The sequence below is a fragment of the Colletotrichum tamarilloi genome, assembly GCF_030869305.1.
Source record: "Colletotrichum tamarilloi strain Tom-12 chromosome Unknown Scaffold_52.1, whole genome shotgun sequence".
Taxonomy (NCBI): Eukaryota; Fungi; Ascomycota; class Sordariomycetes; order Glomerellales; family Glomerellaceae; genus Colletotrichum; species Colletotrichum tamarilloi.
This window is the reverse complement of record NW_026849435.1, coordinates 1-27,407: the sequence shown is the minus strand read 5'-3', so window position 1 is coordinate 27,407 and position 27,407 is coordinate 1. Positions and strand designations below refer to the sequence as shown.

The window sequence follows — 27,407 nt, the reverse complement described above, 5'->3', positions numbered from 1 at the left end:
TATCAGAATGCTGGTACATTTCGAATATCAGCAGTCCTCCCATCCGATACTTGCTCTACGACTCTGTAGGATTCTGTTGTCTCTAGTGAACCAGCCACTCGTTGATCTTGCTCTCTTCCAGTCGGCATTGGTGGGCAAAAATGTAGTGGCATCACAGTACCTACTTGAGGCAAGTCTAAGCGCCTGGATGAGGTTAGCCATGCCTCCACTCGTCTCAACGAGTTCCTCTGCGGGGTAAACGGAGCACGCCCCGTGGAGAAGCCATACATGGCGTTACAGACTGCGTGGACCTGTCTTTCGCCAGTTCGTCTCATTCGACATAGCTCAGGGTCCGATCGTCGGCCTCGTGAGCGTGTACAAGCCGATCCATACTCTCACCCCTCGCCAAAGTTCTCGATGTGCTACTTACCCCTACTCAATTGCCCCAAGATTAACATCATTCAGATCACAAAATCGTCTCCCGTAGCACCCTCATAACACCGTGGTACATTACTTCAAAGGATTGCCTTCGTGAACTGCGAACGCCGGCAATCAAGTTTCTATAGATTAGCAGCTGGTCTTTCCATACTTCCAACATATTCGGCGAGATGACGGACCCCACCAAGAAATCAATCGCACCTTATAGCGTGGTCGGAAAGACGGCCATTATCACAGGGGCTGGCTCAGGTATCAACCAAGCGGACCTGTCACCACCGCATTAGAAAATATTTAGTAATTTCATTAATCCTAGGTATCAACTTTTCCTTTGCTGAGCTGCTCCTTCAGCGTGGTTGCAATGTCGTCATTGCTGACCTGGCTCTTCGGCCGGAGGCGGAGCAGCTCGTTTCGAGCTACCAAGACAAGTCGAACGCCAGGCCACGCGCAGTCTTCGTCAAGACCGATGTGACATCATGGCCGGCACTATCCAACATGTTCAAGGTCGCCATGGAGGAATTTGGGAGCTTCGATATATTCTGTCCCGGAGCGGGTGTCTATGAGCCGCACTGGTCCAACTTCTGGCACCCTCCTGGGTCATCCGAGAGCAAGGACAGTGTAGAAGGCGGGAAATATGCTCTGCTTGATATCAACATCACCCATCCCATCCGTTCTACGCAGCTGGCCATCTCGTACTGGCTTCATCCCAAGGAGGCCACGAACGCCGCCTTGCCACCTTCTATCGAAGCTTCGCCCGAAAACCCAAAGTGCATAGTTCACATTTCATCAGTGGCTGGACAGGTTGCAAACATCAATGCTCCTCTCTACGCAGCTTCCAAATTCGCTATTACTGGGTTCGTCCGCAGTCTCGCTCGCTTGGAAGAGACAAATGGGGTCCGCGTTAACGCTGTTGCACCGGGTGTCGTTCGGACGCCGCTCTGGACTGAGCATCCGGAGAAGCTGGTCAATCTGGACGAAGCGCAGGATGGTTGGGTCACCCCGCGAGAGGTTGCTGAGGCAATGCTACGATGCGTCGAGGAGGAAGCTCTTGTCGGAGGATCAATTTTGGAAGTTGGCAAAGACAACACGCGCTTGGTCGAAGCTTTCAACGCGCCGGGTCCAGACCCCGACCCAAAGAGGGGCCTTGTTGCCAGAAACGGGTCAAAGGGAACGGACATGGTCTTTTCTTGGTTGAGGGATGCCACCAAATGGGCTGTTGGCAGAGATTGATATTATTACATGAGGCGTTGAATTTGCATGTATGTAGGTCGAAAACGCACTCTATGGTCGTAATGTACGTCCTGCATATCCCGGAGTGCCTGTGCTTAATGGCGCCGAGCGACGAATGTGGCTTGGACACTTGACTACGTGTAAGTTCTCAGGTATCCAAGGTAGTCTGATATCAGAAAAGCTCGCCTAGCGAGACTGCGCAACCTTCGACTATCTCCGACCAATTCACTTGATGAGGTGCCTGGTGCACTGACAGACGATAGGAGTCACGAAATCAATTTTGGGTTGCTGCACGGGGACGTGATGAACAAAATTCACAGATCGTGAGAATAGCGCATAAGCCAATACCATTAATGACCGCGGCAAACGATAGCACAATTGTGCAGCATCAGGTCTAAACAGTACGGAGTATCCAAACTTGTATCAGAAGAAGCGCGTGCTCCAAAGGGTTTTAGCCGAAGGCGCTTGACTACGAGGGCTGGCCTGTGAGCCGTTTGACTTTCGACCCCCGGTCTAGCGGGCCTACGAGAGATGCTCCCTCCTATGGCTGTTCGAACGAACAAATACGGACGTCTCGGCGCGGCCAAACCGGAGCAGGTACGGGCATGTATGGTCTGGTTGCCTGTCTCCAAAGTGGGAACCAGTCTGGAATCTTGTGGGTGTCAGCTCATCGCACGGAAAGTTTGCTCAAGCAGAAATTCAAGCTCAGTTTCCCAAATCAATGCCTTGTTAAGAGACTTGGAAGCATGATCTTGCCACGTGCAGTCCAGGTGCAAGAATCTAAGAACTACAATGACACTGTGCGTACTGCACGCTCAGAGTTCAAGCTGTCACTAGGCCAAAGGATGAGTGGACAGAACGGACATCCAGGGCCGACCCCTTTATGGTATTTCTGCGGCAAGGCGCAAGAAGCACGTCGAGGATCGTACAGTGAGGTGTACGGAGAAGTCGGTAATTGCGCTCAATTTGTTAGAGTTCGGCCACTGACAATTCGGCTTGCACCGAAAGCGAAAGCCCGTATTGCACTTTACAGTAGGGGCCAAGCGATGGTCTGCGCGAGTCAGGGGTCTTTCCCAGGAACCTCAGATCTTTTATAAGGATTGAGGCGATTATTGATCGTGGTCGAAGGATCACGGTTGAAATTCTTTTGGTTTACTCAGCTGTCCGCCGGACCATCATGAAGTCATTCATTAAGCAGGCTGCCTTCGCAGCTTGCCTCCCATGCTTAGTTGTAGCTGATTACAATGACGCGTTTGTTGTTGAGTTCGATTCATCAGTGCAATTGGTAAAGCCACCCAAGTGTGTCCCGGTAGCGTAGATGCCACTAACCTAGCAACAGAGCCCAGCAGATCTCATCAGCCGGACTCAGGCATCTTTGGCAGCTTCTGGCTTAGACTGCACTGCATCTTCGCGATATCATTTCACTCACGCTGTATTTCAAGGCGGATCTTTCAACGTCGACTGCACCAACAATGGAGTTTCTCAGAAGGCGGTGCTGTCGACCATACAGTCGATTGATGGCATTCAGAAGGCCTGGCCTGTAATTTCAGCAGCACCAGCCGTCCACATGCCGAGAATTCCAGGTATTTCTGACGGCGATTGGGGAAGCAGCACTCATGGTTCGTCCAAGCGCGACTTGTCTCAGGTCTTGGCTCTCCAAGCAAGAGACAATATCGCAGCCGATACCTTGCCGACGCATGTTGATACTGGGGTGTCGAAGCTACACGCCAGCAATATCACTGGTAAAGGCATCCGTGTGGCAGTCATTGACAGCGGTTTCGACATCGATACTCCGGGCCTCAGCAAGACCAACATTGTCTATGCTCACGACATGACAGACGGCGACAATGATGTTCGTGACAACTGTTCCTTCCATGGCACACATGTTCTGGGTATTGTAGGAGCCAAGGGTGATGAGGGGAGGTTTGGTGTCGTTGGCGTGGCCCCTGATGCCACATACGAGCTTTACCGCATCACAGGTTGTACTTCAGGAACTACGGATGACGCGATCATCAACTCGTTCCTCGAAGCTGCAGAAAGAGGCGTCGACGTTATATCATGTTCATATGGGGGTGCCCTTACTTTCCCTGAAGGTAATTCGGCCCCATTCTAAGTTCTAAACTCAAAGAAGGGGAAGTACTGACAGGTTCAAGACCCCTGGTCTATCGTAGCCACACGACTGTTTAACAATGGCACCTATATCTCCCTTGTAGCCGGAAACGGTGGCCCTGGCATCTTCACAGGCGCCAGCCCTGGGGGTGCAGATGCTATCGCCGCCGTTGGGTCTACCGACAACTCGCAAACTCCTTACTACAACTGGGGAGGCAATTGGACCGCAGGAGGTGAAGGTGGATCGCTTCGCTTTGTCCCTGGCATGCCGTTCGACTTCCCATCAAAAGAAGGGCTGACAGTCTGGACTTCAGACACACCCAACACCAATGGTTGCCAGCTGCTCCCTGATAAGTCTAGTTTGCCGGCCGACTTGTCCAAAGTCATTTTCCTCTCCCAGTTTGACCAATGCTGGATGGCAGCCGATAACTCTACAGTCTCACTCACGAAAGAGTTTGGCATCCCTTATGTCATGTACTACAGCTGGAGCAATTACACGGTCTCTGAAGGCCCGCTATTCCTCAAGGTCTCCGCAGCAAACCAGAAAGGGGCTGTCACGGTTGACTATGAAACAGCAAAGCAACTACTGGATGCCAAGGCAAAGCACGGTTCCGTTCAGGTGTTCCTTGCCAACGAGGTCTCTTTTGCAGATGTTAGTCTCACTTATAAGGCCAATAACCGCTCTGGTCTCATGAGCTCCGTGTTCACCAGCTGGGGCCCAACTCTTCGAGCAGGATCCATGCCCGCATTCCATGCCCCCGGAGGAAATATCTTGAGTACTTTCCCTGGATGGCTTGGAGGCTATGGAGTGGTCAGTGGTAAGTTGAACCTCTATCCGCGAGCTATGCGAGCACTGTCATTGATAGGTGTGTTACGTTAGGCACTAGCCAGGCCACCCCGTTTGTCGCCGGCATCGCTGCGCTTGTCAAACAGCAGCATCCAGATTACAGCTCTGAAGATATCCGGAATGTCATCGCGGCCACATCACGGCCTGTCAAGTGGTACGATGGAAAAGGAAACACTGGAGACTTCCTGGCACCCGTCTTCCAACAAGGGTCTGGCCTTGTCGACGCGTGGGGAGCAGTTCACTCGACCACATTACTCAGCGCCTCTGCCCTTTCATTCAATGACACGGCCAACCGCCCCAAAGAGTTAACCTTCACAATCAAGAACACCGGGTTGAAGACTACCACCTACGATCTGAGTCATGTTGGAGCCAGCTCTGGCTATGTGCTTGAGAAGGTGGATAGCTACCAACTCACTGAGGCCGTGGTGTATCCAGTGTACGCCGAAGTCAGCATCAACCCTACAACTCTCTCAGTTGAGCCAGGGAAGACAGCCACTGTTTCGGTTTCGGTCTCAAAAGAGCCCGCTTTGTCGGAAGCTTCAACTCGTGTGTCCTATTTTGGAGGCTACATCAACATTGAAGCCAAGGGTGCAGCTGACATCAATAAACTCTCGCTACCCTACACCGGCTTCGGCGCGCCATTGACTACCTTACACAGCATCAACCGGGACAAATCTTATCTGTCGTCATACAATGTAACTGCCGGCAAGGCATCGCATGCCGAACCAGGCCGCGTTTATACCTGCACGTTGAACATCACCGCAGATATTCCAGCTTCGTTCCCAGGCAATGAGTTTCCCGGCATCGAGGTCTTCCTCTTCTTGCAGTCGCGCAACATGAGCATTCACATGGTAGACGCAAAGACTGGAAATGTAGTGGTCAACTCCTACCAGAGTACGTCAGAGGTCCCATGGAACGGTTCCACTTGGTATTGGGATGGTTCCGACGATAACAAAGCTCCCGTGCCGGCTGGTACTTACATCTGGCGCGTCAAGGCCCTGAAGATGCTTGGAGATGCGGCGAAGGAGGAGGACTGGGAAACCTGGGAAGCCGGTACATGGGTTCTGGAATACACTGCTGACAGCATTTTCCCTTCGAGTTCAACGATTCCGAAAAGGTAACGCAATAATATGGGAACACCGAAATAGTAAGGTCAATGCAAACCCAAATGATGAAGTCTGGCGAAGATGGGATTTACATCCAGTGGTGTTGAACACGACCAGATAAAGTAAATTTATAAGGTCACCACGAAGAAGAAACTAAAACAATTGGAGTCTCCGTTCCCATCTTGAGCTCTTTAACAACGTTGCCTACCTTAGCCTGGGGAGTCGCGACAGGTCAGTCAACCCCTGTTGAGCTCGCTTGCGATGATGAGCCACGCTTGGCACTGGTCAGAGAAGTAAGACCTAGCGGAACAACCTTGCTGCCTTGCACGTACAGAGGACTTTTTACTTCCCAGTTCGGGCAAGTTTGTCTCAATGAGCCGAAAAAGATCCAATGATATCATTCTTCTGCATAGGTTTGCGGCGAAGTGCATTTACACATCATGTGGTCTGTCTTGTCTTCTGGCAATGCTAAGAGGATCCTCCTGCTCAATTCTCGGACTTTAAATAGCTGCAAAGCCATCCACAGAGCTATCAGTCTTCGCTTTCATTTTGTGCTATAACATATCGCTTGACCTCTATCTAACGCACAAAGACTTGAGCAAGACAAATCCAAATTTCTCACGCATTGCGATCCATTTTCAGTATGGGCTGGTATGAAATCACCGACGACTATATTAAAGACTCGAAGATCAACATCCCAGTATGCGAAACTCTCCAACTCAGAGATGTTTACGGCGGAACCCAAAGAACCATATACCGCGTTGATCAGAGCGGACGACAGTTTCCAGTGTGGACTGTCAACGAGAACATTGAAAGCGGCGTACTTGCGATTGTCTCCGCCGACCCCAGAGCACAGGTCCCCGCAGGCAATGCCGTTGGTATCATCAAATACCACACCATGTCCTCAAGAACACAAATCACCCTACGCAGATCAGAACTCAGTCTGGGGCTTACGGACTACAGCCATGGACACGAAATCAACTTCAACGGCTGCAACTACCGATGGGTTATGTCCAAAAATACCATGTCGACGAACACGCTTTACCTGAAGACCGATGGGAATCGAATTTTAGCAAGATGGTCAGGAAAGCCTGAAGGTCGAGGGGGCGACCCAAGTCCGGTTTTTGAACTATTCGTTCCCCCTCAAACGCTGGACATGGACTTTTTGGTAGTCACCGGTTTGGCGGCTGCAGGATACTGGAAGAAGGCAGACAAGCTCAAGAGCCCGATAAGCAAGATTTTGAAAATTATGGGAGGCCTGGGTCCATAAGGTAAATTTGTTCTGGCAGGTAGTGGCATTGAAGCCCATCATGCTTCTCATTTAAATACCAATCGGCTAAGACTGTTGTAAATGCAAGGATCCTCGTGGCCTGCGTTGAAAGATTGTTTATTCCCACTTTCGGTCAGGTTCTAGATTGCCAAAGGACGTCTCTTGATGTGCACCAACAGAGGTGGTTTCTTCCAGATGGACCAGGCTTTGTGCTTAGAATATGGCTGTGTCCAATTGGTCGAAGACGAATCGAGCTTCATATCGAATTCCCATAGCAGTCGCGAAATGATGACGCGCATCTCATTGTATGCCAAGTGCTTCCCGATGCAATTGCGAGGGCCATACGAGAATGGCTGGATAGCGTCCCGCTTGTCCGCATAAAATGGAGACTTAGGGTCTTGAGCAACACTGGGAAGCCATCGTTCAGGAGCAAAGCTCTCTGGCTCAGCAAAGTTGGAAGTTGATAGACCGGCAGCGGAGTGATGAACCCCAACACGAGTCTTTAACACGTCTCTGTTAGCAAATTTTCAAGCTTGGACGAGGAGAGGGTCAAAGACTGTGAAGCACTTACCCCTGGAGGGAGAAACATTCCTTCAATGTACGCTGGTTCTTTTGTGTCTGGAACAATTCTCTCAAGCGAAGTCGGCACGGGTGGATAGAGTCTGAAGGTCTCGTTGAGCACAGCGAGGAGGTAAGGCAGACGTGCCGTGGCATCCGTAAAGTTGATTTCGCCGGGTGACTTAAACGCAGCTCTGACTTCTTCAACTGCTCTTCTGTGTGCATGAGGCGTTGATAAGAGGTAGAAAGTGCAAGCCGTCATCAAAGTGGCCGTGGTATCACTACCGGCGACGAAGAGGGTATTCGAGTTTGTAACAATCTCTTCGATGGAATTAATACTCTTCTCGTCTCTCCCACGGAGCAAACCTTGCATGAAGTCTTTGCGGATGATCTCAGAGTCATTCCCCAATCGCTTGTTTACGGCTTTTCTGGTGTAGTCAAACTGGTCCATAAAGCCCTTCTGAACATCCCGCGCTAAAATCGGCAAGACGATCCACGATAGCGGGCCAAGTAGTGTGTTAAGTTCGAAGAGCTTTCTAGCTCGCTCGATAAACATGAGGACAGAGCTTACCACATGATGGAACTCGTTATTGTCGAGACCACCCAAAGACTCCCCGAACGTCAAGTCGCCGATAATGTCGAAGGAAGCGATATGGAACCATCTCCCCATCTCTGTCGGCATTCGGGACTCAGCCACATCTGATAACCTTCGTACGAGCTTATCGACATAGTCGTGAATGATCGGCTCTTGGTCGGCCAGAGACCGTGGCGAAAAAGCGTGGGCTACTCCTCGGCGAATCCGAGCATGGTTGACATCATCGGCGTCGAGGATGTTGGAGTCAGGGTCGAGTTGCTTGGAGGCACTGTACTTTGGAAACTGCCCGTGCCCATGGCCGTAGATAGTCTTCCAGGCCTGGCTTGTCGTAAATGTCACCGCATCTGGCGAATAACGTACAACATTGCCGTATGTCCTGTGAAACTCGCGGATATCTTGGTCGATGGTGCCGAAAAGTATCTTGAATTTGGGAATGAATGGGAATATGGTCCATAACTTGGGGCCTGGAATGTGACTCAACCGCGAGAAATACGCTTGATAAATGCCTCGAGCTAGATAAAAGAGCAGGAAAGAACTGAGTGCCACTAAAGCAATGTGAGCCAGCGGCTGAGTTCTCAACAATAAAAAGGAGCTCAAAGCCATTGTGATAATATAGACTGAGCTGCCGGTCTTGGTTAAGTCCACGACCCAATCGACGCCAGGTCCAACGCTGGAACTGAACGTCTTTATGTCCGCAAGGTGCTACCGCAGAAGCCCCCTCTTGACTGACGCCCATAAAGCCGCCATCACATCTGTAACATCATGACTCCACTCCATTACTCAGTTTCTTGGCATATAGCTGTCGCTTGGTAAGATAGCGACGTTATCGCATGATTTGTTCCGTTGCACAACGTCACGTTTGATTCCGCCTCTCCCCCGTAACGGATGTGCCCATCCTTGCTCGACGGCTGCCGGACCAGGGCTGGAAGACACTACGGAACGGTCCGTAGCCTGCAAGTGGCTGATGGATGCTCGCATGGAGGAGACCGCACACCGCATCGGGGTTTCCTCTTGGCCGCGAACCCGATGTGGCACCGCCGAGAAATACAATATGCACGCTGCCGCGCCGTGAAACCGGGAACAACGCCGGGTCGGCGCCGAGCTTCCGCAACAGGAAAGAACAGATGGTATATTTCTATGTTCGACTCACGAGCAAGCAAAACCCCGCACAGTTTCCCCTAATAAACACTTTCCATCCCTTCTTACTGGACGGTGAAATCCTGGAGGCCCGTGTTGAGCGAGTCATTGATGCGTCGAGTATACTCGACGACGCCGCCAAGGAAGTTGAGCATCTCTGCTATGAAGTCAGCGATTTTCCTTGAGTATTGAGCAAAAAGGGGCGGTAGGATGACTTCTTACCTTTAGGCTTCCCTGGAATATTGGTCCCCATGTACTCAGACTTTGTCTGGGGCAGCAGAGTCTCGTCTCCAATACGGTTGACAAGTTCTCGCCACTCTTGCTCAACATCCGGACGAGGGTTAATGTAGCGTTTGCCGTTCTTTCGCAAGTGAACAAGTGTATCGCGGATCCAACCGCCCTGGAGCTCAGCACACGTAGGTCCGTTACAGAACGATGTCGGACCTTGAGGCCCGTAGACGAACAGTGCATTGGGGAACCCAGCAGTCATCATTCCAAGGTGCGTCGTTGTGCCCTTCGCCCACTTCTCTTTCAATGACTGCCCATTCTCGCCTTTAATATCGATCGCCAAGATACCTCCCGTCACTGAGTCAAAGCCAGTAGCAAGAATGAGAACGTCAAACTTGTGCAGCTCGCCATCGGCGGTGAAGACACCGTCGGGGACAACCTCCGCGATGGCATTGGCCTTGGTGTCAATCAGAGCCACGTTGTCACGGTTGTAGACCTCGTAGTATCTCTGCTCGAGAGTAGCTCGCTTGGTTCCGAAGTAGTATGGCGGCTTCTCCGGGGCAAGAAGCTCCTGCATCGCGGGCTTATGGACGCGCTCCAGGACCTTGCTGCGCCAGAATTCGTATGCGTGTTGGTTGGCTTCTCTGTTCCGGATGACATCTTGATATGTCCCCAACCAGAAAGATAGTCCGCCCTTTGCCCAAATCTCCTCAAAAAATGCCTGGCGCTCCTTTGCGGTTGTCTCGGCACAAGCCTGAGGATTGAATTCGAAGTCCAGGCCAGCAAAAGTGTTCTTACGAAGCTCGTAAAGCTCCTTGTATGTCTCCTTTTTCTGGTCCTCAATAGAAAGGGGAACTTGTCGCATGGGGAGGGCGTAGGTTGGGCTGCGTTGGAATACTGTCAGGTGTTCAACTTCGGGGGCAATCTCCTGTATGACTTGAAGACCGCTTGAGCCGTTACCGACGACACCAACTCGCTTTCCCTTGAAGTCAATACCCTCCTGAGGCCACTTCGAGGTGTGACATGAGACGCCAGTAAAGGAATCAAGGCCCTTGAAGTCTGGGATGTTTGGTTTCGCAGCGAAGCCAGTACAGAGAATGAAGTATCGGGCGGTCAAGATGGACTTGTCGCCAGTGGTGATGGTCCAGTGGGAACCGATTTTGTCGAAGTCAGCACTGACAACGCGGGTGTTGAACATAACGTCCTTCTTGAGGTGTAGCTTGGACTCGACATGCTGGAAGTAGTTTCGGATCTCTTCTCTTCCGGGATACTTCTCGGACCAGGTCCAAGGCCTCCAGATCTCTTCTTCAGAGAACTCATAGAGAGGCACGGGTGTATCGACACGTGCTCCAGCGTAGCAGTTCCAGTACCAGACACCGCCAAGATCGGCTGCGTCGTCGATCACAAGGGTCTTGAACCCAGCCTTTCGGAGTTGGTCAAGGGTGTAACATCCGGCGAAGCCACCACCAACGATGATAACATCGTATTCGGGAGAGGACAGAGAGCCCATCTTGCTGGGAACAAATTATAAACAAACTTAAGCCGGAACTCGGTAGGGTAGGAAGTCTAGCTAATGAGACCAATGATCATGCAATTGACTGAAAATAGAGATATGAGGAAGAACCGCATGCACCTTTATGATGCAGTTGAAGCATGGCGCCGAATGTGAGAGCTCATCGCCCCACGAGCTCACGTAGGTGCGGGCAAATTTCCGCAGGGTTTTCCGGGTTGGCGGACCTATTTGGTTCATTTACCTCTGCTCTCTCGACCATCATTGTGTAATTGGCTCTGGCATTTTCCAAGTTCGCAAGGGGTTGCGAAACTTGCGAATGATTGTTCGGACGGACTAATTCATGGCTAGAATTTGTCCGCGACTGCGCGGGCCGCATAGCCAACTGCGGCGATTTTCAGGCTCATAGCGAAGTCTAAATATGGAGACACTGCTCTCTGCCGTAACTCCCTTTCCCACTGATTGCTGAACCGTCCACAGGATAGACATAATATCTTGATTACTCTATAAGCACACTCAACATGAACGATAAGGGCTTTGTCGAAGATGCTGTCAGTATCAACAATTTCCATGCGAGCAGATGAATCTGACTGGTAAAAGAGCAATTATGCCGACATTCGGAAGCAGATTGACTTTCTCCACATGCCAGCCAGCAAAGTTAGTGATACCATATCATTGTAATTCTATAGACAAGGCCTAGGCTGACCTTTACACTAAAGTATCACAAAGAAGAATTAGCGATAGAAGAGCAAGAAGTTATGGACCAGCTTTACCGTGGCTGGTTGCACTACTGGAACAAGGAGTCGCGCGAAGACTACCACAATGGAATGATGGGCGCTCGGCGATTCTATGATTTTGATGACATGCTCAGCTACGATATGTTCGGCAACACCATCCGTGGCAGCTTCAAAGAGCACTTTGACTCCATCTTTCCGTATTGGAATGATGGCAACATGGAGTTCAAGGACATTGAAATCACGGCTCTGTCCAAAGAGTATGCCTACTCCACCATGATACAGCATACCTGGGGAACAGCTGGCGGTGTGCCATTTGACACAGCTTTTAGAAGGACGGGAATCGCGCGGAAGAACACAGAGGGGCAGTGGAAGTGGATTCACGAGCATTTGAGCTTTCCCACTGATATGGCCACCAAGGCCGCCGACTTCACCAGCTCGCTGGATCCCTTGAAGGCAACCAAGATGAAGTGAGATTGCGTTGGACCACAGCTTCTTTAGACTGGTAGCGTTTGTTTGGGGTCAAGGTGCTATGATAGGACAGGCCATCGTGAAAGCTATCTTGTTGGGATACTGGCGTGAAGCGGTGGAGGTTGGCAGGGGGTAGAGAGAGAGAGAGATGGCTAGCGAGAAAATGAGCAGCGGTGGAGATCTAGAGCCTGGCAAGTTCATCCACGATGGACCGTGATGTGCCCAAATTAGTCCGCACTAAGATATCCAGATGGTGCTGTTGAACCCACCTACTCAGATGTTGAAGTCTTCAATGATCTCCTCAAGCATTATGAAGTACACATGTATTCTCACAATGCTTCTGATATTAGCTACTTCGAACAAGCCATTACTGGCATACAGGAAGCTGAAATCATCAAAACCCAGCATCGCGCTTCGTTGACCCGTCTTGAGGCCACATATGAGGTACTTACAGTGGGATGAATGGTCGGCAGAACTTGCATTGGCGTAGTTGATATGCAACATAATATCCACAGAAGTGAAATGTACTATTCTCAGGCTTGAGACGTTACAAAGGTCGGCCAAAAATGGGTTTTCCAAGGCACAAGGGCGAAAAGCCAAGTCAGGCACCCACGTCTCAGTGAAGCGCGAACGCCCTTGTGTTAGTGTTGACTGACTGTTCTGCCATTCTAATCTCCAGCTGTCTATTTCATGTGAATAGCTACTGAAGTTGATGTCATGAAGGCGCTCTGTCGCGGCATGTGGGAGCCTCACCTGGTTAGAATGGCGTCTTCGATTTAGGACATGACGTACTTATTTGTGCATTGTGTCTCGGAATTTGTTGAGGGAATCGCGATGTATTATGTGTTAGATAGCGGCCGACTGACGGGTATTCGGAGGGTTTGAGTGTAAGACAAGAGACCCAGGAGCGAGACACGCCTAACTCGGAACAAGCACCTAGAGATCTAAGAGGCCAAGGACACGGTTCGATCGACAGCATCTATGCGTGATATCCTGCTTTCAACAAAGTTATGAGAACAGATGCGCTAGCATATGGAGAATGCATTGGGGCTGATGTCTTAATAGGCTGGCGGAGCTGAACGATCCAAGACATCACCAACCTGTAAAGGGTTATAAGTTGAGCGTTCCTGATGGGGCTCATCCCGAAACGTATGCCCAGTTCCAGGCTCGTCGCATAAAATCCCTGCAATTGGGTACCGCGTTACGCGCGGCAATAGTTTTATTCGGCCAAGGGGAAGCCAGCTGCGTTATCACAGTTCGCCGATCCACGGATTCTGAACACCCGGGCTGAGACCGATCGGCGATGCGGGGCCGGGTCCGGCAAACGTCCACCGTCCGAAGGAGTTGTCCATCACCACAATCACATGCCTTCTAGTAGGTGAGTATTTCAGGGAGCGGTCAAGAAACTATCCTATGCTATCGGGTATTTTACTTGTCCTGGACTTATAAGAAGCAGCCATCGTCGTCCCAATTCAACGGTCTCACCAGAACCACTTCACATATCTTTAACCTACTGCAAAAGTCAGAGCTTTTTCTAGCATATCTCATCATGTCCACTTCATATGAAACTCAACCCTCTAGGTTAGCCAAGGTTACCAAAGGAGTGCAGTGGAACTCTTGGTTCATTGGTGCTGCTACAGTACTGGCAGGCCTGACGGCGCAGACCTACTTTGCTCCTGGGCCTGTCCACAAGCCCACCCCTTCGATCGAGTCGTGCCTGAACGACGTCTGTGCAGGAAGGTCAGATTGCGTCCAGTTTCCTAGCCAAAAGAATGCGGGAGAAGCTACGTGGATGGCCCCTTTCAATCTCGGTCGCACAGTCACACCCGCGGCGATCGTCAGACCCAAAGACGCCCAAGAGGTTGCCAACGTTGTAAGATGCGCAGCGAAGCATGGAGTTAAAGTCCAGGCGACGGCAGGAAGTCACGGTTGGGGATGAGTTTGACCATTAACACAGAGATCAAGGATTCTGTTACTAACTTCAATGGCAGCAACTATGGTTCGCTATTCCCATGCCTTGTCTATTGCTGCGCGCTGAGAAAACAAAGTACACCGATTGCTAACTGCGTTGCAAGGCCTTGGAGGCGAAGACGGTGCCGTATCAGTAGATATGGAACACTTCCAATATACGCAAGATTCCAGCTCAAACAACATCATAGTTGGTGGCGGTACGAGACTAGGCCAAATTGATAAGCACCTGGGCACTTCCCAGCGAGCTATTCCTCATGGAATGTGCCCCGGCGTCGGCATCGGAGGCCACGCTACCGTTGTAAGTAATTCAAGCAGATCAAGCTCTCCCAGACGAACATTGACAAATTGTGTTCAGGGCGGGATTGGCCCAATGACCCGTATGTGGGGTACAACCCTGGATCATGTAGTTGAAGTCGAGGTTGTCACGGCAAACTCGACAGTTGTACGCGCGAGCTCCGAGGAGAACTCGGACTTGTTCTTCGTAAGTTCCTCCCAACATTGATGCTACATGCTCCAATTACTGATATATTTCTCCAGGCTGTGAGAGGAGCTGGTGCAGGATTTGGTATCGTCACCGAATTCGTCATGAGTACTCATCCGGCGCCATCAAATGTTATTCACCTTAGCCAAAGTCATTCGTATAGCCACCCAGCGGAGGTTGCCAATGTCCTGCATACCTGGCAATCTGTTGCCACGAACCCTGCCCTCGACAACCGCTTCAGTACAGAAATGATCTTCAGTCCGTCGGGTGCTCGCATTTCTTCTACCTGGGTCGGCTCAGAGGCAGAGCTTGAGCAGAGTGGTATTCTCAGCCTCATTCAAATTGCTGATGTCCCTATCACAACTCGTCAAGAGACCTGGGAGAGTTCTCTTGCTCACCTCGCTGCCGAAGAAGCTCTCCATACGGCATCCATCCCGAACAAGCTTTACTCGAAGAGTTTGGGCTTGAGCAGCAGTGACGTCCTTTCCAGGATAGAGATTGCCCGTATTCTTGACAGTCTGCCAGCTGAGCTCATGGAAGACAACTGGTCTATCAAGTTCCAGGCTGCTGGTGGTGCTGTTGCAGAGGTTCCCGTTGGCAGCACATCCTATGCTCACAGAGACAAGGTCATGTTCTATCAATCATACGCCCCGGATGCTTCGAAGACGACCCGCAACATTCTTGAAGATTTTCACAGGAAGCTGATGAACGCTCTTCCTGAGGCCACTGGTACCTACCCAGGGTTTGTGGACACGGATCTTAGGGATGCTCAGAAGTCATATTGGGGGTCCAGTCTTGCTGCTCTGGAAGATATCAAGACACACTGGGATCCCAAGGATATTTTCCACAACCCCCAGAGCGTCTCTGCTCATACTTGAAAGCCCAAATTATTACTTGCTTTGAGTACCTTATAACGGTCACATGGGCGTTGCATGCTCGGTCTTTGGGAGGCAATCTTCATAGCTCCATGTATTAGCAGTCCTGAAACGACTACTAGCTATTCGAATGGGCAACAAAACCAGCATCTATAACCAGTCTTATTACCTTATGACTATTTTGACTATACGTAAAAGCCATGGTCTGGCACAATTGAGTTTGACATGTTCTCATTCTAAAGGTACTTGTCGTGGAACTTTGTGAGATCGCCTCGGCAGCAAGGGGAACGTGAAGCTATTCGCAAGTTGATGCGTACTCCTTCGAAACCAATATGCCAGGATTGCCTGGGCAATGATCATTGCTGCCAACACTTTTGCCACCATATTTCACGGCGTATGTATTCCAAACATCAACTTCATCCTTGTGAGCCTTCGGCACAGTGCCGAACGTATCCTTGTCCATGCGAATCACCTCGAAAGACTCTCTTGCAATCAAAAGGTCCGGTTTGACAACCTCTGTGCCTGTTGATTCCCAACGCCACGGCTGGGCAATCCGGACGACGGGAAGACGATCCCTACTCCAGAGGCTGAGCCTCCCAAAAAGGGCGACCTTGGCGTCCCATTGCACGTGCAGTTCTCATAACGGTTTCCTGTCAACCAACCGTCAAGCTAGCATTGCAGGCCGAAAGGTTGGCTTTGACCATCGGCGGGCCGGAGCCCATACCTCGGGCTTGGGCCACTAACACGGCAAGAAAGTCTAGAAGCCAGGTCTATCCATAGCTAGTGGCTAATTTGATATCAATATCAGACTTGAACTATGGGTGTCAGATGAGGTCAACACCATAACCGACCGGGGCTATTGCACAAGGTGAACCCATGGCCACAGTAAACACGTCCTTTCGTATCACCTAGCGGAAGTGATTAACCGGCGTGCAGGGTAAGCGTCAAATGCCATGCGCGGCAAAGGTGCATCTAAGCGACAGACCAGGGACGGGAAGTATCGTGTCCCGGCCGAGGCCACCGACTCTCATGTTCAAAGTGTAACGCATAATCGCGGAAAGTCTTTCGCGGCATCGGGTCCAGACCCCGACATTGGCGAGATGGGCGTCAACATCAAGGTGGTTGGGGCCTGCGGCAGGCAAACCGCCCGCGCGCGGGGGAGGAGAGCGGGGTGTGTTGAAAGAAATGAGACGCAAATGTCAAAAGAACCCGGCCTTTCGGTGGCCAAGGCCTCAGATTCTGGGTCGAACTAGCTAGGTAGGCAGATGAGGGTTGACAGATGTCCCGTGCGATGCATGCTCGCAACTGGATCGGCGCCATGAATGCCACCGAAATGAGCAGGTCTTTTCCCACAGCTCTGGGGTTGTTCCCCTGAAAGCTTCATGTCACCATCTGCTGATGTTTGGACTGTGCCAAGTAACGTCTTGCCCCTCCCATCTATTACATACATGTCAATGACCATTTGAGAGAAGCGGCCTGTCTTTTCGAAAGGACCACTATGGAGCCAAGGGCAGAGTTTGCCGTCGCGCCGTAAGGCCCGTTGGGAATCGGCCCTGCTTCTAGCGTAATGTTTCAAGCCTCGGAATCGCAGTCCCGGCAAGGCCCTACCAACTTCCCCAGGCACCCCAGTCGTCTCGATCCGCACACACCCATGACGATCCGGCGGCGGCATCCATCACCAGTCTAACTGCCAGTTGGGGTAAATGGGAAAGTGGGCGAGCGGGGGATAGGGGAGGTGAGGGGTTACATAGTATGAATGGCACAGCAGTCTTGAGGTGTCTGAGCGACCGCTGATGCGAGACGGGAAAGAGAAGCAAGGCGTCGGGAATAACGATGATGGAGGACGGTATAGTTGCGGTGAATATAGCCGTATGAAGGGTAAGGGCAGTTGGGTATTGTCCTCATATGGAACGAGGGAGGCCAGGATCGGGGCTGGACAACCCCAATCTGGAGCTTTCCGCCACTCCTCCGCCAATATAGGTGATCATCCTGCCGTCTGACGGTCGCCTACTACCTGATCCGATCATTGCCCAGTTCTCGTGCAGATGCCGCCTTCAGCGAGCTCTCCACCATAAAAGAAATTTCTGTTCTCCAGCCACTCCCGCCGTAGGGTGCGTTGTGAAATCCTCAGTACGGTGCGGCCTGGAGGCGAGGCGAGCCCGCTCGTTGCGGGATCACTAGGGGAGTGAGCCAACAGTCTGGCGCCCGTCTGCACTGTCTGGGGTTAGCTGATGGATAGCTTACCAACTTGCATATGCTTATCTCTGCATGTCGCTAAAGCATTCCGGCTGTGATGCCTGTTCATTGCCGTTGCAAGAGGTGCCACCTTGTGCCTACATATTGCCGTGAGGACTTTTGGTCTAGGTCAAGTCGTATGTACCATATACATCTGGTGCCCCGGCGGTAGTGTGTATGCAGCTTGAAAATGACTGTGGAGGCTGGCTGGACAGACGAGGAACCCATGTCTGGCTTGCATCGGACAATGGCATCAGGGCGATCATCTGGATGATGCCGAGCATAGAGTATGTAGGATCTCGTCGCGTAATAGAGTAGCCAGGGGCTCAAGGCCAGAAAGACGAAAAAAAGCAAATATTCGTACGATGGAGAGACCGATGATGAACGGCGCCAGGGGCTTGGCGGGCGAGCCCGAACGAGGCCTACCAAATGCCTCGTAGATTCTGTTAGATTGTTCTACCCGCCAGCCATGCTAGCCATGAGCATACTTCAGTGAAGTTCGGTCTTGGCTCGGGAGTGCCAGCAAAGTTAATTGAGCTCAGACCAGGGGATTGGAACGTCTCTGAAAGGCTGGAAGAGTATTTTCGTATCTACGGATGGAGATGCGAGGTCTGTGTTGCGGGCGTGGACGAACCGTAAAGCAGGGCGCCGTTGTCGAGTTGCGGCGTACGGCCCGAACGTGCGAGAATCAGAACAAGCATAATCAGCTCCTAGGAGGTGCAGCGAACGAGCGCACCGTTCGTTAAAGCTGAGTTTCTCCAGCCCTGCCGGCGGAAAACTTGAGACTGTCGCATCTGCCCGCGATGCGGTTAAAAAGTGCCATCTGGTATCGAGACGCTTGGAGATGGGACGAAAATCATGTAGCCCCCAAGATCGACATCCACAAAGGCAGGACAGAGGCTTCAATCATCTTGAGTAGCAGGGAGCGGCGGGCGTTCGACGAGTTGCCGACAAGCAGCTTAATTTGGCAATTTTCTCCTCCCAAGATGTCCAGTTTGGAAATCTCTGAGCCTAATTGAGAATTCGTCAAATGCCGGATTACCAATCCGGACATCTGTCCGCTCGGGATGGCCGAATTGGAAAACCTCCGACGGCAGACAAGTTTTCTAACCACCGGAGGCCAAAAAGTGTCTATACGAGTTGCGAGGACCCCGAACGCTTTTTCGCTGAGTTCCTGGATCTTTTCCGAAGTTCTTTAGCATGGGATGCTTGTTGAGACCTTAAACCGACTGCAATCTTCCTTCCGGTGGGAGAGTTCCGAATGTAGCTCAGCCCAGGCACCGTTGATGTGGGGTTTCAAGGCCGAGGAAGTCCGGTCCATCACCGGGTTCTCTCGCTTGAAATTCCGACCTTTCGCGTGTCACACTATGCGATTTGCTCAAACTTTTTCTCTCTATGACGGCTAAAGATTCTCGCTCCAAATGGAATGTGGCTGGAGTCCCGAACGCGATGGGTGCTGTGCCAACATTGGACATTTCGGAATACCTAATATCCGGAACTGCTGGATTGACTTTCCCGCGGCTATTTTTGAGGCTCTTTGAGAGAACTCTCTATTGCAATTCCGGCCGGCAAAACTCTTCCGCAATGGTCTGTGTCGTCGTAACATGCCATGTGTGATCGTCCGGCTTGTAGCATCCAAGTCCATGCGCTTCTTGTATGAATCATTACCCGTGCTTTTTGAATGCCACCTAAGATCTAGAGGTTGATCGGGGTAGGTGCACAATGCACCTCAACCAGGTGATGGAGAAAAGGATTTGATTGACTACAATATGATCTTTGAGGGCCTCTTGGCATCGCTGATATGTCTAAATGTTTGACTTTAGGCAAAATTGATAGATGCAGATGTGTATTTTGACCTACCTAAAGTGCTCTTTGGGTAAGGTAGGCCGTCAAAAGAGTGGCCAGACGCCTTGGCCATGTTCCTGTCTATCAGTAGGGCTCGGCAGAAATTGAGTGCGCATAATGCGATATCACCAATACCGAACATGATGGCATCGCACAATCATTCGTAGTTCCTCTTTGTGCGAAATACCTAGTCAACGTGAAGTTAACTCTGCTAAATGTTACATCAGCCGTGCTAATCGTAAACAAGGGTGCTGGACGTACCCTCCAAACTCAAGCTGCTGGAAATTCGCAAGTTCTCAAACCCAAAAACACCCAAGCTTCCATAAATGGTCTGAAGTGTGTCGAACAGTGTTTCCATTCTCATATCTCCCGACCTTGAATCGGAAGCGTGTTCATGCCGTGCTGGCAGCCCTGGCTGACTGGCCTCGTGACATTAGTGTCCGGTGCAGCAATCCCAGCCAATACCGTAATTGCAAAGTATAGTCACACATCGTCAAGTCTCTGTTCTTTGGGCAGTTCTTTTCATTGTGCCTACCCGATCTATGGGAAGACTTATGTCAAGAGGCCTCTGCGCGTATGATCATCCGGATGCTTCCTTTGAATTCCATGCATGTAGTACTCCCGAGATCCGAGGTGACAATCTGAGCGGCAGGGGGTACATGAGGTTGAAATTCGGACGGAAACCAGCAAGCTCGGGTGGCTGATGTTTGCAATGCTCGGTGCGCGACTCGCAACTCCAACAGGTTGTTCACCTTACCCTCATCTCCGTGCAACTAGATGCGACTTCCAAGAACGTTCATTGAGCCAACGATGTGGCGATCACGGGCAAAGTCCTCTACTTTTTGGGCATCCTTCTTCTTCGGTCTCGGGCAGCTAAATTTAGAATGCGTTGATGAACTCAAGCTCAGCCTTCTCACAGTGGAAGTTTCCTCCATCTATGCATGTCCTTCCAAGTGATCTAGGTTGATGTAAACTTCTTCACTAGAACCTATGCAGCAAATCGTCAATACTCCAGAAGAGACGACGCAGCGGTTCATTGATGTATGATCGACCGGATCTTGCCCCTCAGCATTCAAGTGCCTCGAAACGCACGTCATGGCCGGTCGATATCCCATACGATGATGGAGCGTTCATCTGGACATGAGACGAATAAACGGTGAGGGGTAGTCGAGACGCCCGGCACACGGCATGGATAGTACTCAAATCGCACATGCACTAAGGGCCTCCCAAGCACCGGATTTTCCGAGATGCCCTGCTCAGAATGCAATGCCATAGAAAAGCCAATCCTATAAAAGTTGCAGACTTCCAGACGTGAGGCGCAGGGTGTCAGGATATTTGCGTGATCACCACACTTCCTAGCTGCAGATCACGGGTGAACGAGGTGGTGGTGGGTAGGGTGAAGTTTGTGAGCGGGCATGGATGCAGGCCTCACATTCCGGAGTTCGGATACAGTCTCAGTGAAGAAATCGGGGGGGGGGGGGGGGATCTTCGGTACGTCGGATCACGAAAGAGCCGCATGAAGGTCCCGAGTGTGATGTGTCGACCAGGCGGTGATTGATCGTCATGATCTCCTGTCGGGATGAGGCGGCTGCGCCCTCCGGCCCGGGTTTGCAGCTTGGATCATGGGACGACGGCCGAGTGACAGAAATCAGCGTTGTTTTGTTGCTGTCGCCAAGTCGGATCGTGGCAGTAAGAATGCCCCTGACCTGAAGCTTTCGGAATGTCGTGCTATGAGACATTGATGAGATACCGCAGTGAGTAGATAGAAATCGTCATGTTGAGGTTGAAGTTGAGTTGGTGGTGTGGAGAGTGAGAGTGAGACGAAGTGCCGGGAACTTGGGCAGCATGTGTTACAGATTCTCCCTCCCCGCACACAGGGACCCCGCGGCCTGTCAGACGCAGCCCCGCGCCGCCCCTCCATTCTGCGGGGAGGGAGTAGCTGTCAACTGCCCGCATCACCGCAGAACCTCGCCAGTTGACTTCATCTCACGATGCTCCATTCATAGTGAAAGGTTTAGACGCCCATAACTTGTCACTTTTTTTTTTTTTTTTGAGTTGGCGCGCTGATCCTGCCGCATCATTATTCCCGTGGCTCACTCGAACACGTCTCATCTTAGTCTCACAGGCTAAGGCGCTGTGATGTGCCTGACATTTACATGGCACACGTGCGCGCCAACGCCACAACCAAGTTAAACTGCCACACGGCTCACGATGAACACCAGGGCTCTGGTTAACCCGCAGTGAGCTCGAACTCAAAGATAGCTCAAGACCAAAAGATGCGGCATCCATCACACTCGTAGGACCGATCGTCTGGTTGCGCTCACCATGGACTGTGTACACATGGCGGCAATTGACTTTGGCGTCGTACCTTAGTCTCATAGGGCTGGATTTAGATGAACCCATCGCATGAAGGCTGCCGGGTAAAGATGCTTCCAAACTTTGTGTTCACCTTGTTTGAACCTCACGATGGGTTTTCCTTTCAAACTAGGTAGCAGTGAATTGTGACCGAGCTCTACTGAAAACTCGATTCACATAAACTCATAGTGATCCTCCACCTACAGGGAAGAGCCTCGGTCACACGTGAGCAATCACGTTCATGATTGAAAATCGTTCACCCGCCCGAGCCATGTCGCTGAGCCGAGACCGAGGCAATGGCGTTCTTTAGACGAACGGAATAATTGCGCGGATTCCGTGGGCCAATTCGTCACTCGATGCTCATGCTTAATGTTACGTTACTCAATCGAACGTCAATGCTTTTCTTTACGTTACTCAATACTCCTAAGGTAGAATGTCAATGTCCCTATTACGAAATAATGTCGTTCAGAGTCTGAGGCATTTCAAGGCCCATGAACAGAATTTTCAACACCCATCCGATATCTACTACCTTACCACCTTACTAGCACCGCGCCTCATGTACCTTACCTTACGTGAAACCCCCAATCCGTCAGCCCCAAAAACCACAGAACCAAGACAAAACCGTGCCCCCACGAAGCAAACCGCGGGATATATCACTCATCAACCCTTCATTCACTTAGCCAATCCCACACAGACTAGTATCAATCCGTCGAAATCTGCTCATACGAATGGATCCATCCCCCATTGACATGTCCACATTCCCCAGCATACCTGTAGGCACCAAGCGTAAGGTAAGGCACACCGTGATGGGGCCCTCCCCTTCCCCCCCTAAGGCCCCACAACCCCAACACCCGGCCGGGCGCCCGGCCCTCCGAAATGCCGCCGGACAAGCCTTACGGGGACACACTGCGGTACCTGCGCCGCAGCAGCCAGTGAGTACCTAAGTTACCTTACACCCCAGTGAAGCAAAACCATGACACACCAACACACACACACACACCACTTACACCAGACGCGATGCACCCTCGCCGATATCCGAAACGGCATCTTCCGACAACAAGACATGCTCCGTACTCCGTACACACATACACTGAGCACATACCTACCTTGGTCCGGATACGCCAGAGTCCTGACACATTTTGACACCTCCCTTGAATGCTTGGCGCTTGATAGCTTGGCAACACTAACCCCTCCCTCCCTCCCTTTCTAGTCCCTGAAAGGCTGAAAGGCTGAGGGTCTGAACTCCAATCAACTCTCTTCATGCCCTATCCTGACATCGCCCTGCCTCCTTTACACCCCCTGAATACCTAACTTATGTTGTTGTCTACCGTACCTTACCTTGACTTGTCTTGTTTCAAGTAGCACCAGTGCGGGGTTCGCGGTCTCTTCCTGTCTGCCTGCTAGGTACCAACGTCTATTCATCGCGCATCGCAAGCAAATTTGTGACGGGCAAGGGTCTGGTCCAATACACTTGGAAAGTCTAATAGCGCGCTCCGTAGGTATTCGGCCTAATGGCGCAAGGATTCCTGACGGAGGGCCGCTCCGTCGAGAAACCAGGGCCCTGGGTTCTTCGCTATCTTACGCCTCTGCCAATGGTTTAGTTGCCTAGTTTTGATATTCCTGCACTTGAGAGAACTAGCCAGCACGCCATGCAAGGTATGGAAGGAAATAATTGTTATTGCTACGGACAAAGTCTAAAGTGATGACTTGCTTGAGATTTCATGCCACTCTATGCTTCCGCTGCGCCACTGTGCTACCAACCAATGCCCGTTGAAAGAATCCCAAGGGTATCTTGTTTTCTGTTGAAGCCTTCGAAACCACCAACGCCGGATCGACCCATTGTCAACAACTGTTCCTGGTGTTATGCAATGTCGCTTGAAGTAATACCGTCTCTAGACACCCCCCGTCAATGTGCACCAAGCCAAATAAGAAACCAAAATCACCACCATATTGATGTTCCCGCCCAGGTCTCATGTTGAAAGCGGTTGAGCTCTTGCTCTTCACCTGTCCATAGCTCTTGTATCTTAGCTGTGGCCGTGACCATGCCCATGACTGTTGATCCTACTATCCGGGTCTCTCTCCCAATATTGCTCAGTCTTGTAAGGCTGATGAGACTGCGGGAAAAAAGTGTCCCCCAAGCTGTTTTGAGTTGCCGTATAATCGTAGAGGCCTGCGTCGAGCCGATAGTATGAAGGCGTCACCAAGTCTGGGCTCTGCGTAGGTGAAGTCGAGGGAAGCGAAGCAACCGACAGCCCAGAAGATGGCGTTGGTGGCGGATACACTGACGAATGCGGCAACTGCATGCCCATTATCCCTGGCATGGAATGTGCCATCAAAGGCTGTGGATGCGCGTAGCTGACCGCCTGGACTTGGTGCCGACTCGTCTGTTGCATTATTGTCCCGGCAGATGCTTGTGCGCTTCCGTGAGAAGACGATGCCGGACTTGGAACTCCCGTCGCGGAGCCTTGGTGGGAGAAGCCTTGCTGTTGTGCGAGATCTTTCGAGCGCTGGGCTTGCTGGGCTAGTTGAGCCATGCCCTGGCGTTGCCGGACGCTGCGCATTTGCTCAGAGTCCATGCCGTATTGGAACTGTCGTTTGCGATTCTTGACAACTTGCGAATCTTTTCGAATCCGCAATCGACAACCTTGATCGCTGAGATGACGGGTCAAATCCGTTGAGGAACTCATTCCAGGGTAGGACCGCGCCGTATGAACTTGGAAGCCGTGGGATTCCATCTCTGTCATGAAATACACTTCGCCGCCCTTCATGTTGTACAGCGCAAATCTCAGCTTGAAAAAGCCCTCCATCTTGACAGAGAGGTCGGGAAAAACGAAGTAGCCTTCGTCCTGGCCATCGATACTCTTGTACTTCTGCAGGGAGGATACTGTCGATCCCACCAAGCCTTTTGCACAGGTTTCGGGGTCCATTTTGGTTTTCTTATCACCGGGCTTGAGGTAGACTTGGACGAACAAGCTAGGGCCTATTGCACGGTTAGCGTCCCCCAAGCTTAGGTCGCAAACAGGGCTCGGGAGGATGGTTTCGCAGCTTACTAGACAGAATGAAGTTTGCGTAATTCTGATTGTGACTTCTGAGGTCGATTTTGAGAATCGGTGGAGGGTCAATAGGTTTACGATCTGTGAAGTTACATTAGGTACACATCGAGTAGCATTGTCAGCCGCAGACGAACCTTTCTCTTTGCCAGTTGCTATTTTGGCGTGTTGCGGCGCTTGAACAATCACCAGACGCAAGGAGTCCCTATCTCTCATTATGCTGAGACTTGTCAGCTTCTACCCAAACTTCTTCCATCCATCATGGTGTTGAGCCTTAGACATACTCTTGGGGGTCGGGAGCCGGCCCCGTGTGCCAACTAGATTGGTACGACATTTGTCGTCGTGTTTAATTGGTATGATTCGGATGACAATGTAATGTGCTGTGAGGTGTCCCGTGGTTCGTTGTTACTTGGTAAGAAAAGAAATAGTTGGTCTGTTATGTTCAAAATATCCTGACACGTCGGAGATAGGGGCAGTTCGTTCGATGTTGGATGAGTGTAGCAGGGTAGGTTTGACACCCGGAAAGCTGGTCTGCCGTGGCGACGAGAGACTTTTGTATCTCCGAAATGGGCGGCGCGGTAAGAAAGACGATATTTGATTATTCGAGTGCGAGGAGCCGTTGATGATGGATGCGGGTGGGCGAGGCTTATCTGATACGATACGTGACAGCGACAAGTGATGGAAGAAGTACAAGTGGTGGAAGGAGGAGATTTAATGCGACAAAGAAGTTGACGGTTGCTGAACCCCTGCCAGATGATGGTAGCGCGAAGTAGTGTACTCCGTACAGTACCAGGCGCAGATCCCTCGAGGTGGGACACAGGACAGCAGCAGGGAAGACTGATCGGAATGTTCCTGTGCGGAGAGGCAACAAGAGGAGAGTTGGAGGGTAGGAAGCAATAGTAGTGCCAGTGTATCCAAGAAAGCGGCTCTTTTCTACTTTCTAAGTGGTCAGTGGCAACGGCCTTTCTCTCAGCATACCCACACAGATACAGCATGTGCTGGCGATATAGACAGGGTCTGGCCTACCTATGGCAAAGCAAGCTACACCCGTCCCTCACAGTTGAGGAGCACAGTGGTACGTCGACAGCGCCGTGGCAGAAATGGACAACTCGAGGTCTACGAGTAGCGCGGAGCGGGCGCACGAATCGTTGCGCGTATACTTGTCCGAGTTTGCTACAACCACCAAAACGAAACCTAAGCCTCCTTTATCTTGAAATTGCTGAGTATGAAATCAAAAGTCGAGTGTCGAGTAAGGTTGGCTTTGCTGCGAAGAGTAAGAGATGGGAATGAGGGTAGGAGGCTTCGGGAGAGTATCCGAGATGATATGCCGTTGAACCTGATGTGGTAGATAGATGGTTGATAAAAATGCAACTAGGAGGTAAAGCAGTGATCTTGATATAAAGTCGGGCAGGCCAACTAGGTCTCAATGGCCCTGGAAGCTGTTGTCAGGATCAGGGAAAGACGGGTGGAGTAGGAGAGGGTACCGTACCTCAGGGGTCGCATGAAGGGGCGTGTACAAGATGGAGACGTTTGGGGATGGGGAGGAGGCGTCCAACGTCGAGTACTGGAACTGGGTGTATGGGATTAGGACTGGGAATACTGTGAAAAGAAAACGGTCAGCCAAGCTGTGAGCACTGAGCCAAAAAGAAGCTTGGGGATGGCGGGGGGTGTGCCGAGGAACAACACGTCTCCGTCTCCCCAACCTGCCTCGCCATGAACCCTGTCCCAAGAGCTGGTTCACTTGGCCAATGCTTGCCTGTTTCTTCTCTGGCAGGACTGTCTGGACGGACACAGCAGAATGAAGGAGCATTGGAAGTGGGAGTGGGAGTGGGAGTGGAAGATGAAAGGGGGGTGTGGCAGCTTAAGGTGGGATACCCAAGTAGGATGCACGGTGTGTCGTACCAATGAATCCCCTTTTCCTTCTCTTTGAGAGGGGCTCTCAGATTATCGGGGATTTCAACCGCGATTTGGAGACGATGACGATACACAGAGACACCCCAAGCCCATGTCTAGGTGCCGGACGTTCTAACCCAGGAACGAACAGTTCGATCTGAATGCAACGGCGTTCGCCTTCAAACTTCAAAAAGGGCGGGCAAGGGCGTAGCTCGGAAGATAGGGCCAAATGGTAAGTGGGCGTCCGGCTCTGTTGTCTTGGTCGACTGTGGATTGCTAGAGCAGGTAAGTCAACATACCCACTTCCTGGCACCCCCCTGTTTCTGGCACCCACAAAAACGCGAAAATCCACCACAACCCAATGCCCACCCCCAACCTCCTTTTATCACAACATTTTCAATTCGCGTCCAAATGGGCTCATCTTTTGCACATGTCTTCTTCTATATATAATGCCTCAATATACCGAAGATCAGCTTCGTCAGGCTCTCGAGGA

General features: G+C 51.3%; 8 protein-coding genes across 8 annotated transcripts; 5 read left to right on the top strand and 3 right to left on the bottom strand.

Annotated features, from left to right (window-relative positions):
• Positions 1 to 587: 587 nt before the first annotated feature.
• CTAM01_10745 (short chain dehydrogenase) lies at positions 588 to 1,644 on the top strand (the record flags this gene model as incomplete). Its single annotated transcript, XM_060526759.1, has 2 exons — positions 588 to 666; positions 731 to 1,644. 2 exons carry the CDS (start codon positions 588 to 590, stop codon positions 1,642 to 1,644), a joined length of 993 nt encoding a protein of 330 aa, XP_060378547.1.
• A 1,177-nt stretch (positions 1,645 to 2,821) lies between these two features.
• On the top strand, positions 2,822 to 6,976 carry CTAM01_10744 (serine endopeptidase; the record flags this gene model as incomplete). The annotated part of the gene is made up of 5 exons (XM_060526758.1): positions 2,822 to 2,929; positions 2,984 to 3,737; positions 3,798 to 4,571; positions 4,634 to 5,717; positions 6,349 to 6,976. The coding sequence occupies 5 exons, from the start codon at positions 2,822 to 2,824 to the stop codon at positions 6,974 to 6,976; spliced, it is 3,348 nt and encodes a 1,115-aa protein (XP_060378546.1).
• A 140-nt stretch (positions 6,977 to 7,116) lies between these two features.
• On the bottom strand, positions 7,117 to 8,732 carry CTAM01_10743 (benzoate 4-monooxygenase cytochrome P450; the record flags this gene model as incomplete). The annotated part of the gene is made up of 2 exons (XM_060526757.1): positions 7,117 to 7,476; positions 7,548 to 8,732. 2 exons carry the CDS (start codon positions 8,730 to 8,732, stop codon positions 7,117 to 7,119), a joined length of 1,545 nt encoding a protein of 514 aa, XP_060378545.1.
• Positions 8,733 to 9,331: 599 nt separating this feature from the next.
• CTAM01_10742 (uncharacterized protein) lies at positions 9,332 to 11,004 on the bottom strand (the record flags this gene model as incomplete). The annotated part of the gene is made up of 2 exons (XM_060526756.1): positions 9,332 to 9,423; positions 9,489 to 11,004. 2 exons carry the CDS (start codon positions 11,002 to 11,004, stop codon positions 9,332 to 9,334), a joined length of 1,608 nt encoding a protein of 535 aa, XP_060378544.1.
• A 521-nt stretch (positions 11,005 to 11,525) lies between these two features.
• CTAM01_10741 (uncharacterized protein) lies at positions 11,526 to 12,212 on the top strand (the record flags this gene model as incomplete). The annotated part of the gene is made up of 3 exons (XM_060526755.1): positions 11,526 to 11,555; positions 11,605 to 11,661; positions 11,724 to 12,212. 3 exons carry the CDS (start codon positions 11,526 to 11,528, stop codon positions 12,210 to 12,212), a joined length of 576 nt encoding a protein of 191 aa, XP_060378543.1.
• A 1,546-nt stretch (positions 12,213 to 13,758) lies between these two features.
• On the top strand, positions 13,759 to 15,539 carry CTAM01_10740 (uncharacterized protein; the record flags this gene model as incomplete). Its single annotated transcript, XM_060526754.1, has 5 exons — positions 13,759 to 14,082; positions 14,175 to 14,208; positions 14,285 to 14,478; positions 14,536 to 14,661; positions 14,718 to 15,539. The coding sequence occupies 5 exons, from the start codon at positions 13,759 to 13,761 to the stop codon at positions 15,537 to 15,539; spliced, it is 1,500 nt and encodes a 499-aa protein (XP_060378542.1).
• A 950-nt stretch (positions 15,540 to 16,489) lies between these two features.
• CTAM01_10739 (uncharacterized protein) lies at positions 16,490 to 16,789 on the top strand (the record flags this gene model as incomplete). The annotated part of the gene is made up of 1 exon (XM_060526753.1): positions 16,490 to 16,789. The coding sequence occupies one exon, from the start codon at positions 16,490 to 16,492 to the stop codon at positions 16,787 to 16,789; it is 300 nt and encodes a 99-aa protein (XP_060378541.1).
• A 7,206-nt stretch (positions 16,790 to 23,995) lies between these two features.
• Positions 23,996 to 25,355, bottom strand: CTAM01_10738 (uncharacterized protein; the record flags this gene model as incomplete). The annotated part of the gene is made up of 4 exons (XM_060526752.1): positions 23,996 to 24,951; positions 25,022 to 25,105; positions 25,159 to 25,241; positions 25,306 to 25,355. 4 exons carry the CDS (start codon positions 25,353 to 25,355, stop codon positions 23,996 to 23,998), a joined length of 1,173 nt encoding a protein of 390 aa, XP_060378540.1.
• Positions 25,356 to 27,407: the final 2,052 nt, after the last annotated feature.